The following is an 18,159-nucleotide window of genomic DNA, read 5'->3' on the forward strand; positions in this document are numbered from 1 at the left end:
CACACTCAAGTACCTTGGCATGGGAAAATAGAGAGAAGGCCGTGAAATCTCTCTTTAAAGCTGTTTCTCCCAGGAATCCCGCTTCTGCCTTGATTCCCAGTTCATGATTATCCCATCCATAATTGTGAAAACCTGGGGGATGTTTGTAAGTGTCCAGTGAATGAAATGTCCTGTTCTGTAGGTTTTGGTCCCCAAATTGAAGGGTTCATGAGCATTACTTGGCAGGGCAGAACCAGCTAGAAGGGCTCAGAGCAGGGACTTCCCTATATCCTCTCCAGAATTCAGATACATTTAAGGGAGAAAATACCTCTTTGTGGTACTGTTTGGAAGGTAAGTATCCCCAGGTGGGGCTCTTCTTTGAATAATTTCATTCCTCCTTCATATTCTTCCCATCTCTTTCCCGCTGAGATTTATTTAATCCTACTTGAGAAAGCAAACTGATCAAGATGGGAGTTATTTCAGCATCTGTTGATGCTGAATCATGACTTCATTTCTCCCATCCTTTTAACTCTTGAGGATTTAACAATTCCCTGCAAGACTCTCAACTTCTCTTGTCTTCTGTTAATTAAAAACCAGCTAAGATTGCCTGCTAATTGCACACTGGTTTAACAAAGCCTGGCCTGTTGCTGTGTTTATTTTAAGTGTCAAATGAATAGGCAGCAGCAGGTTTTACTGGCACTTCTCTTCAAGTGTGTGGTTTTTGCATGTACTGTGCTGAGCTGGGAAAAAGGTCTCAATAGAAATATTTCAAAGAATATTCTTATGTTTCAAGTCTTGCATAAAAATGACAACACGGTTAGATTTTAAATACCAACAAAGGAAAACCAGCATGACCACTTGTGACCATGCCACGAGCTTGCTCCAGTTTGTCCCAGCAAGGGATTGTGAGTTCCCACAGCTGAGGACATCCAGCTGCTTGGGCAGCTCAGCCAAGCTGCACCTTCAAAACCCATCTGAAGACATCACTGTCTAATTTTTAGCATCTTAGAACAGCTGTAGGAGTCACGTGGCTTATTCCTATTCATTGCACAACATACCCCTCACCTATTGCGCATTAAAAAACCAAACCAAAACATCAGCTTTCTGTAAATACAGTGTTATTTTTTCCTGCAGCCTCCCTAGCATCTCTCCATGGAAATTCAGTGTCTGCCTCAGTGACCCCTAGTGGGATGTCACAGCGACAGAGCAGCAGCAGTCACAGCACTTCCCAAAGTGCTCCGCTGTCCTTTGCCAAGCACGAGTCCACCGGGCACGTTTGGTTTCGGTCATATATAGAATTCCTGCTCCTCGTCCGCTGCTGGCGGTGCCGGTGCTGGCGGGGGGCAGCCCGGGGCTCCGTGCGCGGCTCTGTCCTTGCAGCCCGGGGCTCCGTCTGGCCGGGCCGGGGCTCCGTGCGGGGCTCTGTCCGGCCGGGCCGGGGCTCCGTGCGGGGCTCTGTCCGGCCGGGCCGGGGCTCCGTGCGGGGCTCTGTCCCTGCAGCCCGGGGCTCCGTGCGCGGTGCCGTCGCTCCGGGCCGGGGCTCGCAGCGCCGGGCCGGGCAGGGCATTGCCGGTGCCGGCTCCCGGGTCTGTCAGCGGCCGGAGGCTGCTCCGCAGGGCCCCGGGGAACAGGCTCAGCGGGCAGCGGCCGCTCTCAGGGCTCGGCACGGCCAGCCCGGTGTCCACGTCGGTCTCGGTTCCCCGCGGCGCCCGGCCCGCCCGCCCGCGCAGCCACAGCGCTGCCCAGCCCTGCTGCGGGGCGGCCACGCCGGGGGCAGAGCGCAGGGGCCTCTGGAGGGCACTGCCCGCCCGCTCGGAGCCCAGGCATGCCTCACCTGGGGCACATTCGGTTTTACCCTGCGGAGCTGTGACCTCCCGGCTCCTCCGCCCAGGATCGCCCTGTTTTACAGCGAGAGGGGCCGGCACACTGTCCTGCGGGATTCTTCCACTGCCTGTGTTACCATGCTGCTGGGAAAGCCCGATGTTTGTCTCGAGGGTCCTGGAGCTGCTTTGAACCTGTTGAAAACGAGAGAAGCCAGTTATCTCATTTCTAGCTGGACTAATAAATGCTCTCGCCCAGCCCCACTGCGCTGGGGTCACCTGCAGCCTGAGTCAGCACACCTGGGGGAGTCCCTGCCGAAGGAGGCAGTGCGTACAAAAAATCCGCATGCACTCCAGGGAAACCTCGATAAACACTGGGAAAGGACAGCCACGGCCAGTTACCACAAGGGACTTCAGGGGGCAGTGAAAACTCCATGTGGAGTCTGTGAGGAGAGCCTGGGATTTAGTTTGCAGTATGGCAGGAGGTCAGGCCAGGGGGTAAATGCAGGTGCTCAAAAGAAAGATTTACAGTATGGGCTGAAGAGTTGCAGAGTAAAGCACTGGGCTGTCAGCCTGCTGTCTGGAGCTTGGACACAAGATACACCCTCGAGTTCAAGTGGATTACACCTTCCTTTGCGAGGAGCACAGTGCAGCACGGTCACAGCCCCAAAAAAGCTTCCAAATTTTCCTGCCAGTGAATTCGTGTACATCTGTCAGCTCAAAGACCTTGTATCTACAGCAGGAAGAAAGAGCCACAGAGTAATTTAGGAAGGGACCTCTGGAGCTCACCTGGCCCAGTCCCCTGCTCCAGGTAGGACCAACTTCAAAGCTATGTGAAGATACCCAGGGCCTTGACCACTCCAAGAGGGTGAAAACCACTTTATAAATTGATATTGAATGAGGCAGCAAGGGCTGCCCTAAGATTAGTGTTCAGAGCAGCACAAAAATAGGCTGAACCAAGCAATTAATTTTAACAGAGAACTTCTGGGAGGAAAAAGACAGGTCAAACAATTTAAAATCCAAATTACAAGAAAAATAACCAGAGGTGGGAGGGGTTATTAGAATGGAAAGAAAGCCAAACTTCCATTCTACTCACTTACGTAATTCACACTACATATGATCTCAGCACAGACTTTGTCTTTTTCTTTTTTTTTTTTAATTTGTATTCATATAACCTCTGGACTGCACATTTCAAAAGAAAGGCAGAGATTTCCTAGAGCACATCTCCTTGCCACTTTTGCCCGACTGCAACTCACTTGAGAGCTCACAACCTTAATTGCAGGCAGTGCTGCATCAACATTACACTTACAAAACTTCTGGTTTTGGATGCCAAAAATCTACTTTGAAAAACATTTATACAGCAATGACTTATCAGAAAAAGATTAGGCTGCTACAATCATTTTTTGAGGCAGAGGAGGGAAGATGTTAAGCTAGTGTGCCCTAGAAAACATCAATAATCTACATTTCAGGCAAGCAGTAATGATGTTAATTTAACTGTATAAAAACATTCCAAGGATCAGTGCTTATATTTATCAACAGCATCGCAGCACCGGCAGACACCGATTGCTGCATTCACAAATCCAAAAGAAAACATGAACAAACAAAATCGTTATTTCCATTTTGAACCAGCCCTGCTTCCCTTGGAAACAAGTGGATAAAAGAGCCCCACGGACACGTACCTTGAGCAGAATTGTGTTTCCTTCATAGTCCTGCGTTTGCCACCTGGTGCTGCTGATGGGCACGCAGGGGTTGGGCAGGAGGGGCACCAGCTGCCCGATCTCCTGCACCGTGAACTGCAGGGCCGCCGACTCGGGGGGCTCGGCCGCCACCCCGATGGGCAGCTGCTTCAGGCACAGCTGCACGGCCGCGTGTGGGCCGGAGTGCAGCACAAACACACACAGGGTGCCCTTCTGCACGCTGCCTTCCCTCCGCAGGATCAGCTCGTACAGCCTCACCGCGTCCTCGAAGTTGTCGAAGCTGCAGTGCAGGGTGACGCGCAGGATCTCGGGGCCACGGCGCACCCGCCTGATGCCCCACACGGGCAGCTGCTCCTCCAGCCCGTAGAATTCCTGCTGGGACGGGGCACAGCGGGAACTGGCGAACTGGGCACGCTGGCAGCGCCAGGGAGGGCGCTGGAACTGCTCGTGCACCTGGAAGATCCGCTCTTCTCCCAAGTCCTCGTGCAGGAAAAGGAGGATGGAGATCCCAGGAAAGCTGCAGCTCCTCCTGCGGTATCTCTCGTAGTATCTCAGCGGAGGAACTCGCTCTGACACCAGGAAAAGGCGAACGTCCAGGCAGAGCCACTCCAGAAGCCTATCCAGAGTTTGCTGCAGAGGGATTGAGCGTCCCAAATGGGTGAGGAGATGCACGGTCATCAGAGACTCTGCTCCATCATCCATTGCAAACACTCCGGGCAAAAAAATCAAACCAGACAAATTGGTGCTTTCCTTTTACTCTGCCTCGGGAGCACAAGGGTGTACTCTGAGCCTTGAAGAGAATGAGCCTGGACTCCTGCAGGCTTTGCAGTAACCAGATGAAACACGTGGGTGAGCACAGTGTGCCCCAGAGGGGCCAGGTGCAGGGTGACAAGGCCTTAAGCGAGCGGTCCCAGGTCACATCCCAGCGGAGCTCGGCTCAAGGCTCACTCCCAGCTCTGGAGCTCTGGGCACTGAGTACCTGCCACCCAAGTGTCCAGGAGCAGCACTGCATCCTCCTGCCGTTCACAACACAGGACAGCAGAGTCACCAGCAGCGATTTCCCAGGGTGAGGTGATGCTCACTTGTCTCCCGGCAGTGGAAGTGGCCGCTCCGGACCCAGCCCAGTCCCACCGCGGCAATCACTGCCTTTTGCAAAGCCCATGTGGCACTCATGGCTGAAACGCTCAGCAAATTTCCTTGTAGTCGGCAGGCTGGCTCTGGCTCATTGTAAAAAGCCTGTGATCTCTTGAGTCCCACCCTTCTGGGGCACACAGATAAGCTGTTCTTTGAAAACAAGGAAGGAAAACAAAATAACAAAAGAAAAAACCCAACCGTGTGAACATAACAGATAACAATAAGGGCAGATATAAATCAGGAAAGAGGAGCTTTGGGAAAAAGCCTTGATTCCCAGTTACACCCTTCACAACACAGGTAACTTCCTGCCTAACTGGAAACCAGGTCCTGGGTTACTGTACATAGCCCATAAAAGCTGGGCACCAGGCTTCCCATTCTCAGTGCCCTCTGCTTCTTTTTCCCCCTTTACTTTTTTTTTTCCTGAGATACCCATGTAATCAGCAGCCTTAGTCAAAGTCTAAGGGTTTTTTTCTTGCTCCTTGGGTTTACATATTGGTAATTAACTTACTGCATAAGCTACAATAGGAATGCTGAAAATACACTTCTTTCCAGCTCTCTTCTGGTGTGAACAATAAATCACACTGTCCTTTCATCCCCCTATTTGCCAGCCCAGCAGCAGCACAATACAGGTCAGGCCAAACCCACTTCCTGTGCAGAGCTGTCCCACTGTAGCCAGTATTTAAATCAAACCGGGGGCCTCTGGTGATCTGTCCAGCCCCATCTAATTAAGGGCAGCACATCTCTCTCTGCTGACGTGCCAGCTTCCCTCCAAACAGCCAAGCACACAAAGCACTGGTTCACTGTTAAGAAATCCCAGCATCAATAAATCTGTTATTCAAAATGCTGAAAATTCAGAACTATTTTTTTTTAATATGACCCTAACTTTATATTCAACTAAGTAAAATCTCCAAGGTCTAAAGGTATAAGCAGCAGTGCCTTGGTTTGCTTTAGGGAGATCTCTCCCACTGGTAGAAACACACATTCATGCTTTAAAAGCTACACTGACACCTATGTACAATAAAAATTAAAAAAGACTGTCTAGAAAATGAGGAAAAAGATTCTTTTGCACCCACCTGCAACACTTCAAGCAAGTAACTGCTGTTGGGAGGGAGACAAAAACAAAATCCAGCCTTCAGACAATTGCAGGAAGAGAGTGAAGAGTGCAAGTGCTGAAAACATTAAAATGCTCTAGATGAGCTCTGAACTACACAATTTCACTAAAATATGGAAAAGGAAATGATTCATCAACTCCTTGCTACAGGGCAGGGGCAGGCAGTCATCTGCCTTCCTGCCTGTGAAGAACAGGGGAATTTGCCTGTACAGGAAAACACTGAAACACAAAAAAGCCCTGAAGAAAGTCAATTCATCAGGCCTTGGGTTGTGTCTGGAAGCAGCTCCCGTGAGCAGGGTCCCCCATTCCCAGCCCAGGTGAAGATCCTTGGGCTGCTACAGCCCCACAGCCCCCTCTCTGGGAGCAGGACCCCCACTCCTGCCCTGCAGGCTGCTCCCACTCAGGGCACAGGAGAGCAAGGCTCTCCTGGTGCAGAGCCATCACTGCTGCCTGGCAGCTCTCAGCCCCAGCCCTGCTCCAGCCTGCTGGGTAGAATCTGCTGGGCAGCTGCAGCTCTGGGGTGAAGGTGACAGAGGATGAGAATTCTTGCAGAGCAGGTGGAGAGCAAGGGCTGGTTAGGGAATGATGCAGAAACCTCGGCCCTCTCCAGCTCCTGCTGTGGCCAGGGGGAGCCAAATTGTTTTCCAGATGGGTAGGTGCCTCCCACAGAGGCTGCTGAAGGCATGCAGCATCTCTCCTGTTTTCCCAGCAGCCAAAAACCCGAGCCTTACTCACAAAAAGGGCCAAATCCTGAATCCTCCACCATGTGTTTCTGCTGTGCTTGCAGGGGTGAGACAGGGAAACAATCTCAGCTCTGAAATGAAGCTGTCTGGAGAACAGTTTTAGGGCTGGTTCTCAGCTCCCCAGCAGCTCTGGGTCAGGAGCGCCCACCAATCCTCCTGCAAGGAGCATGGGAGTGAAGCTCAGCCTTTGTTTGACCCTGTTCCTCAGAGGAGGGCAGCCCCACCACCCAGCTGAACCTTCCCGTTCTCTTCCCCTTGCTCTGACAACTCAATATCCTTGGGGAAGAGCCCAAACCAGGCTCCTCAGCCCTTTGGGCCCAGGATATCCTCATGCCCTCCCTTTGTGTCCAATGTACTGCCCCCAAGCCTTGGGACAAAGCCTGGGTGCAATGGCCCTCCCTGCTGCAGCTGCTGAGCTAAGAGCTTCATCCACTGCTGGGCTCAGGGGAGCAGGGATGGCTGCCACCAGAACAGTGCTGCCTTTTGCTGGGTCATCTAAGAAAAGCAAAGTGCTGATTTCACTCTGCTCCTGAATGGAATGAGTCCTTGCCTTCCTCTCTGCCTCCCCTTCCCCCAGCTTCCCAGTCTGGCTGCCAAAGGGAAAAGCACATTTTTCACAGTGACCTACTGAACGTGCCAAGAAAGATCTCTTCAAGAGATTAGAAAAATAGCAGTTCAATGGTATGTGAAAAGTGGCTTTGCTGAGGGGAGGAGGGGTGAACAATTCTGATATGGGACTCAAAAATCAGGGCCCCATTCCCACCTGGAAGTGACTGGTAACACAGCAGAACATAGAGGAAGCTGAGGGGCACTCCAGCTGTGTGTAAGAGCAGGACAAATATGAACTGGCACTAATGCACACACTGGTAAGCCCTGCACAAATTAAAGTCCAAACATAAACAACTAATAAACACTTTATGGTATGAAACCTCAGAGAATACTGCCTGCTGGAAGTCTAAAATTCTACAGTGGAAAGGCTTTTAATTAATTTAATTAAAAATTCCTTTTCATAATCAATTCCTGAGTTGTGTCTAGTCCTCTGCACTGTTCCAAAGGGCAAAGAGCCCTTTGCTCCAGCTGACACCACCAAAACTGATGATGCATCACAGGATTTAATAAAGTCAGAGCAACATCTGTAAGGAAGGTACTTTACAAAGATTATTAGAACATAATTAACTGGAGAGAGACTGAGTATGTATTACCTAAGCACCTCGGGAGAAGGCCTCATTAAATACATGACTCAGGCTTCCTAATTTCTTTTAAAAACTTTCATTTTTTGTTTTACACCAATCTCAAGCTCTGCCTATAACAAGGACAAAACTACTAAATTAACCTGTAGATGACAGTTATATACAGCACACACAGTACTGAGATAAAAATCAAGATTAAGGCCTTACTTGAATACAAAAGTCTTCTCAGAGGTTGTCTCTGGCTTCAAACCCTGTGACTCCAATCCATCACCGCTTTGGAGGAACTAAAGACCCAATGACCAAAAGTATTTATTTAAGTAGCCTTCTTTCCCAAGCTATTCTTATTTCTTCTTTTTAGCTATCAGAAAGTAGTGATCCAGCAAGGGTCTGTCAGCAGGTGATGCAGGCTTTGGGGCAAGGGCAAGGCTGAAAGCAGCACTGAGACACAGAGGTGAGCTTCCCAGTAGTAACAAATGTGCTGCAGAAAGGCACTGCATGGCCTTGGCTGGTTGTCATACTCAACTCACCAGGTTATGTGTCCTCAGCCAGTTACAGGGCACTTGCAGACAGTTCTATTTTAACTCAGTTTTCAGTTTGTCTAAAATACTTTTTAAAAAAGCCGAGACACTCCGTGCACCCAAAACAAGACCCACTAAACGTAATGAGCCAATTGGAGGTTACAGCAGAATCAAGTATCTGTAACAAAGATCGGGGAGGGGCCAGGTTGGAAGGGATTTCCATGGAACATCTGGTCCAACCTCCCTCCCTGGGCATCAGTTTTTACCATTGCCTCTTGTCCTATTGCTTCACACACAGAGCACAGCCTGGTCCATTCTCTTGACACCCTCCCTTCAGTCCCTTGTAGACATTGATTTGATCCCCTCAGCCTTCCTGAGACTGAACAAGCCCAACTCTCTCAGCTTTTCCTGTGGTGTCCTGACTTTGAAGAGCCAGCATTTAGCACTGACCCACTGATCCTGGCATCTCCAGGATGCCTCTGCCACATCCCCAGTGTCACACTCCCACAGGTCAGAGTGGGACAAGGGGGAGGTCAGCTTGCTACATGTGAATTTACATGCCCAGCTCCAGGGACTCTTTTCTGAAAGATTTAATGTTTATATACATTACACCTCAATTAAAAATCTTCCAGCAAAAGAACTCCGGCAGATCTGAACAAACCCAAGACTTGCAGGGCCCAGCGAAGTGTTTGTTTAACCAGCTCACATTTGGCATTGTGGAAGGGCACTCAGAGCAGGATTCTTGGAAGGCCAGCAGCAGCCCGGGTGTGACTGCTCCCTGCCGAGTGCTAATAAGAGCCAGTCCCCAGGAGGTGCTGACCCCGCCAGCCAGGCCAGCTCCAGCTCAAGGAACAACACAGACCCACGCACTGTGAAGGCTTCTAATTACTCCCTTTCCTGAAGACAGCCTTCCTGAGATACAGAATAATACACACAACCTTCTAATTAAAAGAGCCTTGGCCTGGATCTCACATTATTCTGGAATTGCGGATTTGCATAATTAAGTTGATACCAAATGCTGTGACAGACAAACTGCAGGAGATTATTAGCCTCATCTTTAACAGAATTTCAAAAGAAGCAAGATCCAAACAGCCAACAAATATTAACAGAAGTAGCTCTTAAGGTCTAGGAAACTCAGGCATTACTGGGATTTGGGGCATGTTCTGGTAACTTTGCAAAGGAAAATCTGCACATGAACTCCAAAGCCATTGTAAAGCACCACCAGGCTCTAATGTAGCATCACTCTGAGGCTCTGGACTTCTTATTGTGAATTTTTCCTCCCAAAACCAGGACTGCTAAAATGAACTCTATTCATAAACAGAGGCTGGAAGTTGCACTTTCTCGTGGATCCCCATTTTCTCCCTCCAGTCTTACTCAGGCAAACAGGAGCTCTCCAGACAATTTCCTTGTCCTGTCTGCAGCTAGTCCAGCTCAGCAGTTCCAGGACTGGGGAGGTGAATCAGGCCTTTCCCTTCTGGGCAGCAATTTGGTTCTTGCTTTAGGACAAACAGCTGCTGAGAGCAGGCAGACTATCAGGCTGGCTCCAGACCCAGGCAGATATTGATGTGAGGTATTAAATTAATATTAAATGTAGTTTGGGGACACAGTCTACAAACACTTCCCTGCACAGCAAAGGACAGAAAAGTGGGTGAACTATTGTCCTGTACCTTTATCCAGCTTTCAGCTGGATATGTAAGTTCTGCATTTTACAGTCTTTTCAAATGAACCTTCCAGAGGACAGGGGAACCATTAAACTCATACTTCAAACTGAGCACAGCCGTTATTGCAGTTACTGTCCAAGCTATCAAAATGCGAGCTTCAACAGAAATTCACCTTTGTCCCAGACACACACAAGATGATGCCTGCTGTGCACATTATTTAGTCCAGTTCTAGGCTGTCAAAGCAACCCTTGCTCTACAGGGCTCCGTGGAAGGGGGAGCTCAGGATCAGAGTGCAGCTCCCCCTAAGCACCACAAGGAACAAAGCAGAGCCACAGGGTTGGATTGAGCTACAGAGGTTCTGACCAGTTTTGGACATGCAGAGGCCACAAGTAGTTCCAGTTTTTGGTACTTCTGGAAAGACTGGAACCCCATCTCTGTGCAAGCTTGTCCCAACTCTGCATTATGAAATACTCTATTACCATATGTATATACATGTAAGTGCCACCCATCAGGTACTACACAATTTGATTGCAATACATGTGAATAAAAACACTTCAGCCACTCAGCGTATTTAGTGCAAAGTTTCTGTTCCCACTGTGTGAGGGAAAGTAAATCTGACACCAGTGGCTGATTCTAAATGAGCAGCAGCAAGTGGAACAAATTGTGTTGCATTGGAAGCTTCAGGGTCAACAGAGCAAAGTTGGTCTTTGGAAAACAGGAAAGACATTGCATTCAGGAGTAGTTTAACATCACAGACTTAGTCTGCTTGGCATTCATTTATTCTGTGAATTGCCAGTGGGGAATTTGTATGGATTAATTCCAGGGGACACAAAGAGTAAACCAAAGCTGTAAAGGTAGTGAACATGGAAAAGAACAAGAACTGCACCATGGATCCATAGGATCATCACATTTGTTATGACAGTAAATGAGGAATACTCTAAATCCCTTTAAATAAGCTCATGTACAAGGAAAGTACATGCCTACACATCTTCAAACAGCTACAAAACTAAAATCCTACTTTTAATTAAAAAATTCCAAAGAATTCAACTCCATGTTTATTAAGTCTTGTTACTGCTTTCAGCTGCACATTAATGCAAAGAAAACAAACATTAATAATTGCACTCACACATGTAACTACAATCCTACTAATGAAATTTTAACAAAATTACAAAGAAGCTTTAAGTAGAAATTAAGAAGGAACTGAAATTAGATAAGGCTTAGCAGAATTCTACTATAGATTGTAAATGAAATCCCACTAAGATCAAACATGTAAACATTAAACTCACCTTAAGCACATCTTAGTGATGTCTTCTTGTCTCTTACTGGAACTTTCACATTCTCCATTTTTCAATCCTCTACCTCATGTTCAATGGTAAAGGGCATATTTTTGAAATCTGACTTCAGCAGAAGTCTCTTCCTGAATAGTGTCTTCAAAACTCTATTAAAATGGAAACTATGCTCTTAATACTTTTTACTGAAAACAGCCATCACCACCTGCTGTTCTTCTGGCAAACACTCTTGCCCACACAGCTTTTAAAAAGACACTCTTCAACACCTAATTATACAGTCATTCACACAACATTCAGCCTCCCAAAAGCCACCAGAAGTAGCAAACTTCAGCTGATGTACAACAGAAGTACAGAGGCAACGCACAGGACAAAGACCTCCTGTCCCAAATCACAACACACACATCTCTGTAAACTTCACAGGGAAAAGGACTTGAACCCGTTCCTCCCTGCAAAGCACATGGGAAAACATTAACATGCAATATCACAACATTGATGCTAATAAAGAGTCAGTTATACATTAAAGAAAACCTTCATATTGGTACATGGAAGAGTGATTTACATTTTGAGGAAGATGTTTCTGATGACTTTAAACAAAATCAAAACCGCAGATCAGCTCGCTGTGTTTAGTACTGTTGTACTGGCTAAACAATGACACATCTCTACTGAAGAATTGCATACCCTGTGCAGAGACAGAGGTGTCTTAGTAACAGCCAGCAAACACCTTTCCAATAGGGCCAATGGCCCAGCTGTTTTCATTTGGGGCTAAATTCCTGATGGACAAGGCAAGAAAGTTCTTCAGCCACCACCTCCTTCTGCTGATTCAAAAACTACTCTGTGTGTGTGCGTGTAGGTGTGATGGGGGTGTGCAGTAAACTTAAAGCTTCATAAAAAAAGCTTCCAAATAGTCAAGCTAAAATATCATCCTAATTCCAGTCCCTCTCTTTAGAAGAAATATCCTACTCTTGAACAACAGCCAGGACTTGTACTTAACAGGCTGGAGAGGGGTAAAATTGTGGACACATTGCAAAAAACACCCTCCAGTCACACTGAAATGTTGCACCAGCACCATGCACTTGTTTAGCACAGCCCATCAAGAACTGCTCTGGCAGATGCTCTACAATTTTCATTTTGCTTCATTTCCAGCTCTTCCTATTGGAAAGCCCATCCCAACTATATTTATCAAGATCTATGGGTGAAAGTAATGTGAACCACGCCAAAAAATACTGTTTTGAATTAAAGTAGAAAAATAGTTATGGCTGGGAAAGCACAGAATATGTGCATTGGAATGTCAGAAATATGGTTTAATAAAAGCTGCAGTACAATGCACACTCAAAAATTTCTAACTGTGAGAAGAATGATGCCACCAAACTCCTATTTTTAATCTATTTTTGCAGCATACTGTCAAGAAGAAAAAAAGTTTTAGGGTAAGAACTAAAAATTTCATTACAGTAACAGTTTTTTATTGCATGTTTAAAATGCATTTTTAAAAACAAATAGTGCACGCTGACTTCACTTTAATCTCCTGAAATATGCATTTATGATGGGAAGCCCTGGGGCTACAGCTCCATCTATGATGTTTATTAACAAAATACAATCCCAGTACATCCCCAGGGGACAGTATTTAGTTCCAAAGATTGTCAACCCTGTACTCTAACACACTTGAATTAGTTGTTTGTGTACACTAAATCCATTTATTTTAAATTTATTTTGTCTACATTTAGTGAAATAAAAACATCGCCCTGTACAATCCACCATCAGCAGTGAGTACAACAGCAAAAATTATTATACAGTTTATACACACTAAAATCTTGTCCTTTTTCCTATAAAGAAACCAGAAAAAAACTAATCAATATAGAGTTTAATTTAGAAGAACTCAAATTACAGAAGGGAAAGCCAAAATTATTACGGTCTTTTCTGAGCCCCCAGAAGTTCCTGATTCATGTTGTTGGAACAGTGAGTGCAGCTGGAAGAGTGAAGCATGCTCAAGTTGTCTTCTTGGGTCTTCAAAAAATTAGCAAGTATTTAAATTAAACATGTCTAGTTAAAAAAAAAACAAACATTTGAAGCAGAGCAAGGTAAGTGGGAATTTTGCCTTACCACTCGTGGTTTCTTTTAAACCCAACTTATACAATGCGCGAAGTGCTAAGCAACACTACAGAAACACATTTACATCAACACTGAAGATCTGGGGAAATGAAATTCCAACAAATTTATTTTTTTAAATGAGCTGTATTTTCTAAAGTCATTTTTATTTCTCTGTTTTCATACAGTATTGAAAACAAACGCGGCACATTCACATTTTCCCGAAGAATTGTAAGGATGATCTCTACAGGGATAACGTTGAAAAGCCTGAAGCTCAATTAATTCATGTCAAAAACTCTCAAAAGGAGTAAAAGGCTTGATCTGAATGGTCTAGAACATGTACTGTAATTTAATAGAGAAGATGGTCGTCTTAATATTAATGATTTAAAAGAACTTCCCAGTTCATGCGAAGAGTATAGTCCAAGAATAAATCAAATTTTCTGAACGCATTTTATGCTACGTAAGTGTATACTTTGCGATCCTCAGGTGTTCGTGCCAAATATTCTCTCTCAATAAGTCCTTCAATACGTTTTTTAATAACAACTGGACTTGGTAAGAATCGGGCCTTCAGCTGCTGAGTTACCTAAAACAAAATAAACCCAACAATATAAAATCACAGCGCAAGGAAGATCTTGATGTACCCCAACAGAACACAACAACCAGAAAAAGGTATTAAGACAGAGATGGTGACAGCTACAGAGCATAAAAAGCAGCTTGCAGACTTCTGACAGTCCCTCCACTTGCTTGCTCACGTTGGGGTATGATTCAAAGCTCCACAGAGGCATGGTCACAACCTGAGAATGCTCCCAGTTTCACAGCTCTAAGGGAGTTCAGGAGTGCAAAATGTGTCCTGTCCTGGAGCTGTGTGAGCTTAGCAGTGAAAAGCAGCAGGACTGCTTCTCTGCTAAGAGCTCAAATCTGTCTAACCTGGACCCAACAGTCAGTAACATGATCAAAGCCAAAAATAATGTAAAGCACACTGGTTGGCTTTTCAAGCAATTTAACATCACAACAGCACCAAAAGTAGGAAGGAAAATTAGATACACCCATGAGTACATGCTAAAGTGAAAGGTAACAATTTAGGTGTCTTCAGACAGACATGGAGAAAAGAAAGGATGGGTTAAACACAGCATCTCTCAAAAGCCTTTCAGAATCATGTCAGTTAGAGCTGCGTAACTTTATTGAGATAATAGCAAAAGCAAAACTCTGTACCAGCATACCTCTGCTACTAGCACATTGTGTTGCATCTTCTTTCTAGATTTCATTATCCGAACTATAGCAGCTTCTATCTCATGTTTTCTGTCATCATCTACTTTCTGCCTTGTTTCTTTCCTTTCTGGATCAGATTCTCCTTGTTTGGCAGCAACTTAAAAAAAATAGAGAATGTAAATTATGTTAGCAAAATTAAAATGTGTTTCATTGTGTGTTAGCTTCACTATTTATTTCATCTAGACATCAAGTTATATTTTCCTGAGTTTTGACATTTTCAAAGTTGATTTTTTTTTTAAATGAAAAGCAGCCACAAGAACATGCTAACACTTTCTGGCATATTTTGATAGCAACTGACAAGATAACAAACTGTTATTTAATTACAACTATGATAAAATTTGAACAGTACTCAAATCTGCTTACAGGCACAAGCAGCAGCACTTCTATAAGCTAATGAAGTGGTTATTATACACTCAGCTTCCCTTATTTGTTAAACCCAAATCACTGCCCAAAACCATTATAAGCTACCTGGTACTTGAAAATGACTGTTGTATCATGGGCTAAAAAAATCACTCATTTCACTGCAGTACAGCAACTTATGAGGCAATTTTCCTATTTCTGAATCAATCAGTAGCATATTTTTCATTTTATTATTTAATTTGAATTTTATTTTTCTTTCAGTATTTCCTGTAAGAGATAATTACAGATTTTGTAAAGTAAAAGGCTTAACTGACTTCCACACTCTTCTTGGCATTTGAATTTTCATTTTGATGCAACTAATCACCAAGAAAAAAAAATTCTCTCCTTTTACCTCTATGGACATCAATCCTGCAAAAGATAATTTGAAGTTTTAAGGCAGACTGCGAGAGAATAGAATATAAAGCTGACTTACCCGTCTGAATCTTGACTCTGTGTAGTTTGGATGTGAACTGATCATTCACTGTAAATATGTGACCATTTTCTATTTCTTTTGACTTGGGCTCTTTTGTGAGGACACGTTGTGTTGGTTTGCCACATGCAAGGGACTGTAGGGCTCTAACCAGTTCTCTTTCAGGGATATCAGTTTCTTGCTGAATTTCCTAAAGAAGAATACTTTGTTAGCTCATGGCTGTGGCAGAAGTATTGTGTGTTGCACACAACATCAGGGATTGCTTAAAGTAATACTGTGACAGTTGTGGCACTTGAAAGGTCAGAACTCATTCAGCAGCAAGGTCTCAGTGGGTACTGTGCCAAATGATCCACCTGGGTCAGCACTCAGTGAATTCTGTCACATGAACAGTCACCATGAGCTGAAGGAGAAGAATGAATAACCAGCTGTTCCATTTCCCTGCAATTTCTGAGAGGGCTGAAAGGATTTGTTAACTGTTTCCAGGGTTTGTTGAACAGAAGGGTGAAACCAAACCTTCTGACTAACTCAGTGATGGAAAACATCCATGATGGCTCATGACCATTCCTGACCAAGAGATGCACAAACACTTTTGGGTTCAGCCATGCTGTTAAAAAGATTTTTACAAATGGAACAAACAATGTCTGGTTTCACTGTAGCGTACAAATACTCTAGATCATCAAACCTCTCCCTTCTGAATAGCTCCAACAATTTATTTACAGCCCAGATGCCTTTGGCTAGGACTGCTGCAGGTGAAATACAAAAAGAGCCCATTATAGTGCAGCAAATATATGAATTTTGAAGAAGACAGTTTGTAAAACATGTAAATAACCTTGTGTACCTCTGTCAGTGCTCTCAAGAGGCAGCTGAGAGATGGATGTTAGGCAAGTCAACAGCGGTCATGAGCTAGTAAATAAATTACACTGGATGCAGAATGATGCCTTAATATGCTCTAGGAGAAGGCCAACTATGCTGCTCTCTCAGACCTAATGTGTTTACTGAGCTGTCTTCAGTAAAAGTTCATTTCTTCTCATCTCTTTTCTTCCTATTTCTAGCCTGAGGAAACTGCAGACACTTCTGATTTCACATTCCTATTCAGACTCTTGAGGGACTTGTAGCAGCTAAAAAGAAAAAACAACCCTTGCAGACATGCAGCTGTCCCCAAGAGCCATCCCTTTCTCAGCTTCCCCAACTCTGGTTCCAAGGGCAGTATCAAGCCCTTGCACTGTCCCCATAAATTCCTGATTCTCGTGGCACACAGGTCCGTGTGATGACCTTAGCCTAAAAACAGCAGTAACACCTCCAAGTGATCAAAATGCTAAGATTTGTAGAGAACTATAAACAACTTGTTAAAAGTTTAGAGTGGCCAGAAAAACCAAACTAAATTCTATCAAATAATATTATTTCTTGAGTATACTCAAGTTATTTCTTAAATCAACCCAGGAAAAACAGCCACTTTTCTGTCTTCAGGCACCACTGACAACATACAATAAAAATGATTTGGATGTAGTGGCTTTGACTCAGATTTTTATCAGGAACTAGACTGCACCTCATGCACAGCACCTCACTACCAGCTCTCTGTGATGCCAAGGCTCAGACAAAATGGGCATTATTTTTCACCTTGACACTACACACAGAGTGGTGACTTTACATGAAGCCACATAAAACTGTTTTTTGACATAAGGTCAAGTGAACTGGAATGAGGTAAAAAGAACAAAATCACCCAGTCAAAATTTTTTTAAAAATCGGGGGTTTTGCTACCTTCTGCTGATAGATGATTAGGAAATACTATAATGTTCCTGAGAGTATTCTTAGAATAATGCATTCAGAAATACTTATACCATTTGAACCACATATTTTAACTATTTCCTAGTATCAAACAGTTTCTTCCCAAGCTGCTCATAGAAAGTTACTATTTCTTCCTTTGCTGCTTTATTTAAAACACAGTTGTCACCTTCACACATTTTTTTTCAGATTCAGTACAAAGTAGTATTAAAAAAAAATCCCAAGCAGCTATAATCCTTTAATTACATGGTCACAACAAACAAACTTTATTGAAATGGACTGATCAGCATAAAATTTACCAAACCAAGGGAAGGTGAAAGATTTTAGAGCTTAGATAAATAAAAAGCCCTAAAGGCTACAAACCAAACCCAGCTTATTAATGATGTAATGCCAGTGACATGTAGGCTCCCAAACTTTGATTTTTGATAAATAGTTAAAACTGATCCTTTAAAAACAACATCAGTTCTACAAGGCCATATATACAAATACTCTGCTTTTAACAAAAATGAAACAAAGAGCAAAAGGGAATTTGAGGGGGTTTCATGCTACCCATCCTTATACAAACCACTATTTGCTGTTGTACTTCACACTGAGCTATGAACACACTTGAACTATTTCACTTTTAGAATTTATAACCCAGCATTAAAGTAAGGACCACAAAGAATTGCACTGCAATATGCTGCCTCAGAAGGAGCCAAAAATTTCAAGCTGAATAAAAAAAAAAAACAACGCAGCTATGAATGTAAATTGGAATAACAGATGTTCCTGTGCTCTCTTTCCCTCAGCCTGTAGCATAATGTTTTCCTGAACATATTTTTATGTAGATATTTGATGTAGCAGTGAGAAATGTATACTCCTTCCTCATCTCCACAAATGCCTTATTTTAAAGAACACATTAGATTTGTGCACAGGAGTAGTACTGATTAGACAATCTCAGTGCTAAAATATTACCAAGTGAGAGCTCTAGCTGGGGGCTACAAAAGAGCTAATTCTAGGTATGGAACTCTGTCCATTCTATACAAGAACACAGATTATTAGAAGGAAAATGTGCAGGA

The 18,159-nt window shown here is 44.3% G+C and overlaps 2 protein-coding genes across 2 annotated transcripts in view; both read right to left on the reverse strand.

Moving 5' to 3' along the window:
* Window positions 1-1,265: 1,265 nt before the first annotated feature.
* On the reverse strand, window positions 1,266-5,755 carry FAM124B (family with sequence similarity 124 member B). The gene is made up of 3 exons (XM_063167529.1): window positions 5,704-5,755; window positions 3,479-4,780; window positions 1,266-1,994 (listed from the first exon to the last, which is right to left on the reverse strand). Exons 2-3 carry the CDS (start codon window positions 4,196-4,198, stop codon window positions 1,266-1,268), a joined length of 1,449 nt encoding a protein of 482 aa, XP_063023599.1. The 5' UTR covers window positions 4,199-4,780; window positions 5,704-5,755.
* A 7,571-nt stretch (window positions 5,756-13,326) lies between these two features.
* The window catches only part of CUL3 (cullin 3), a 54,788-nt gene continuing 49,955 nt past the window's right edge, over window positions 13,327-18,159 (reverse strand). The window contains exons 14-16 of the mRNA XM_063166808.1: window positions 15,326-15,512; window positions 14,445-14,590; window positions 13,327-13,807 (exon numbers count right to left, since the gene is read on the reverse strand). Coding sequence (XP_063022878.1) covers window positions 13,676-13,807; window positions 14,445-14,590; window positions 15,326-15,512 — 465 coding nt within the window. The 3' untranslated portion in view covers window positions 13,327-13,675. The remainder of the gene's footprint in view (window positions 13,808-14,444; window positions 14,591-15,325; window positions 15,513-18,159) is intronic.

Source organism: Melospiza melodia, chromosome 12 (assembly GCF_035770615.1).
Source record: "Melospiza melodia melodia isolate bMelMel2 chromosome 12, bMelMel2.pri, whole genome shotgun sequence".
Taxonomy (NCBI): domain Eukaryota; kingdom Metazoa; phylum Chordata; class Aves; order Passeriformes; family Passerellidae; genus Melospiza; species Melospiza melodia.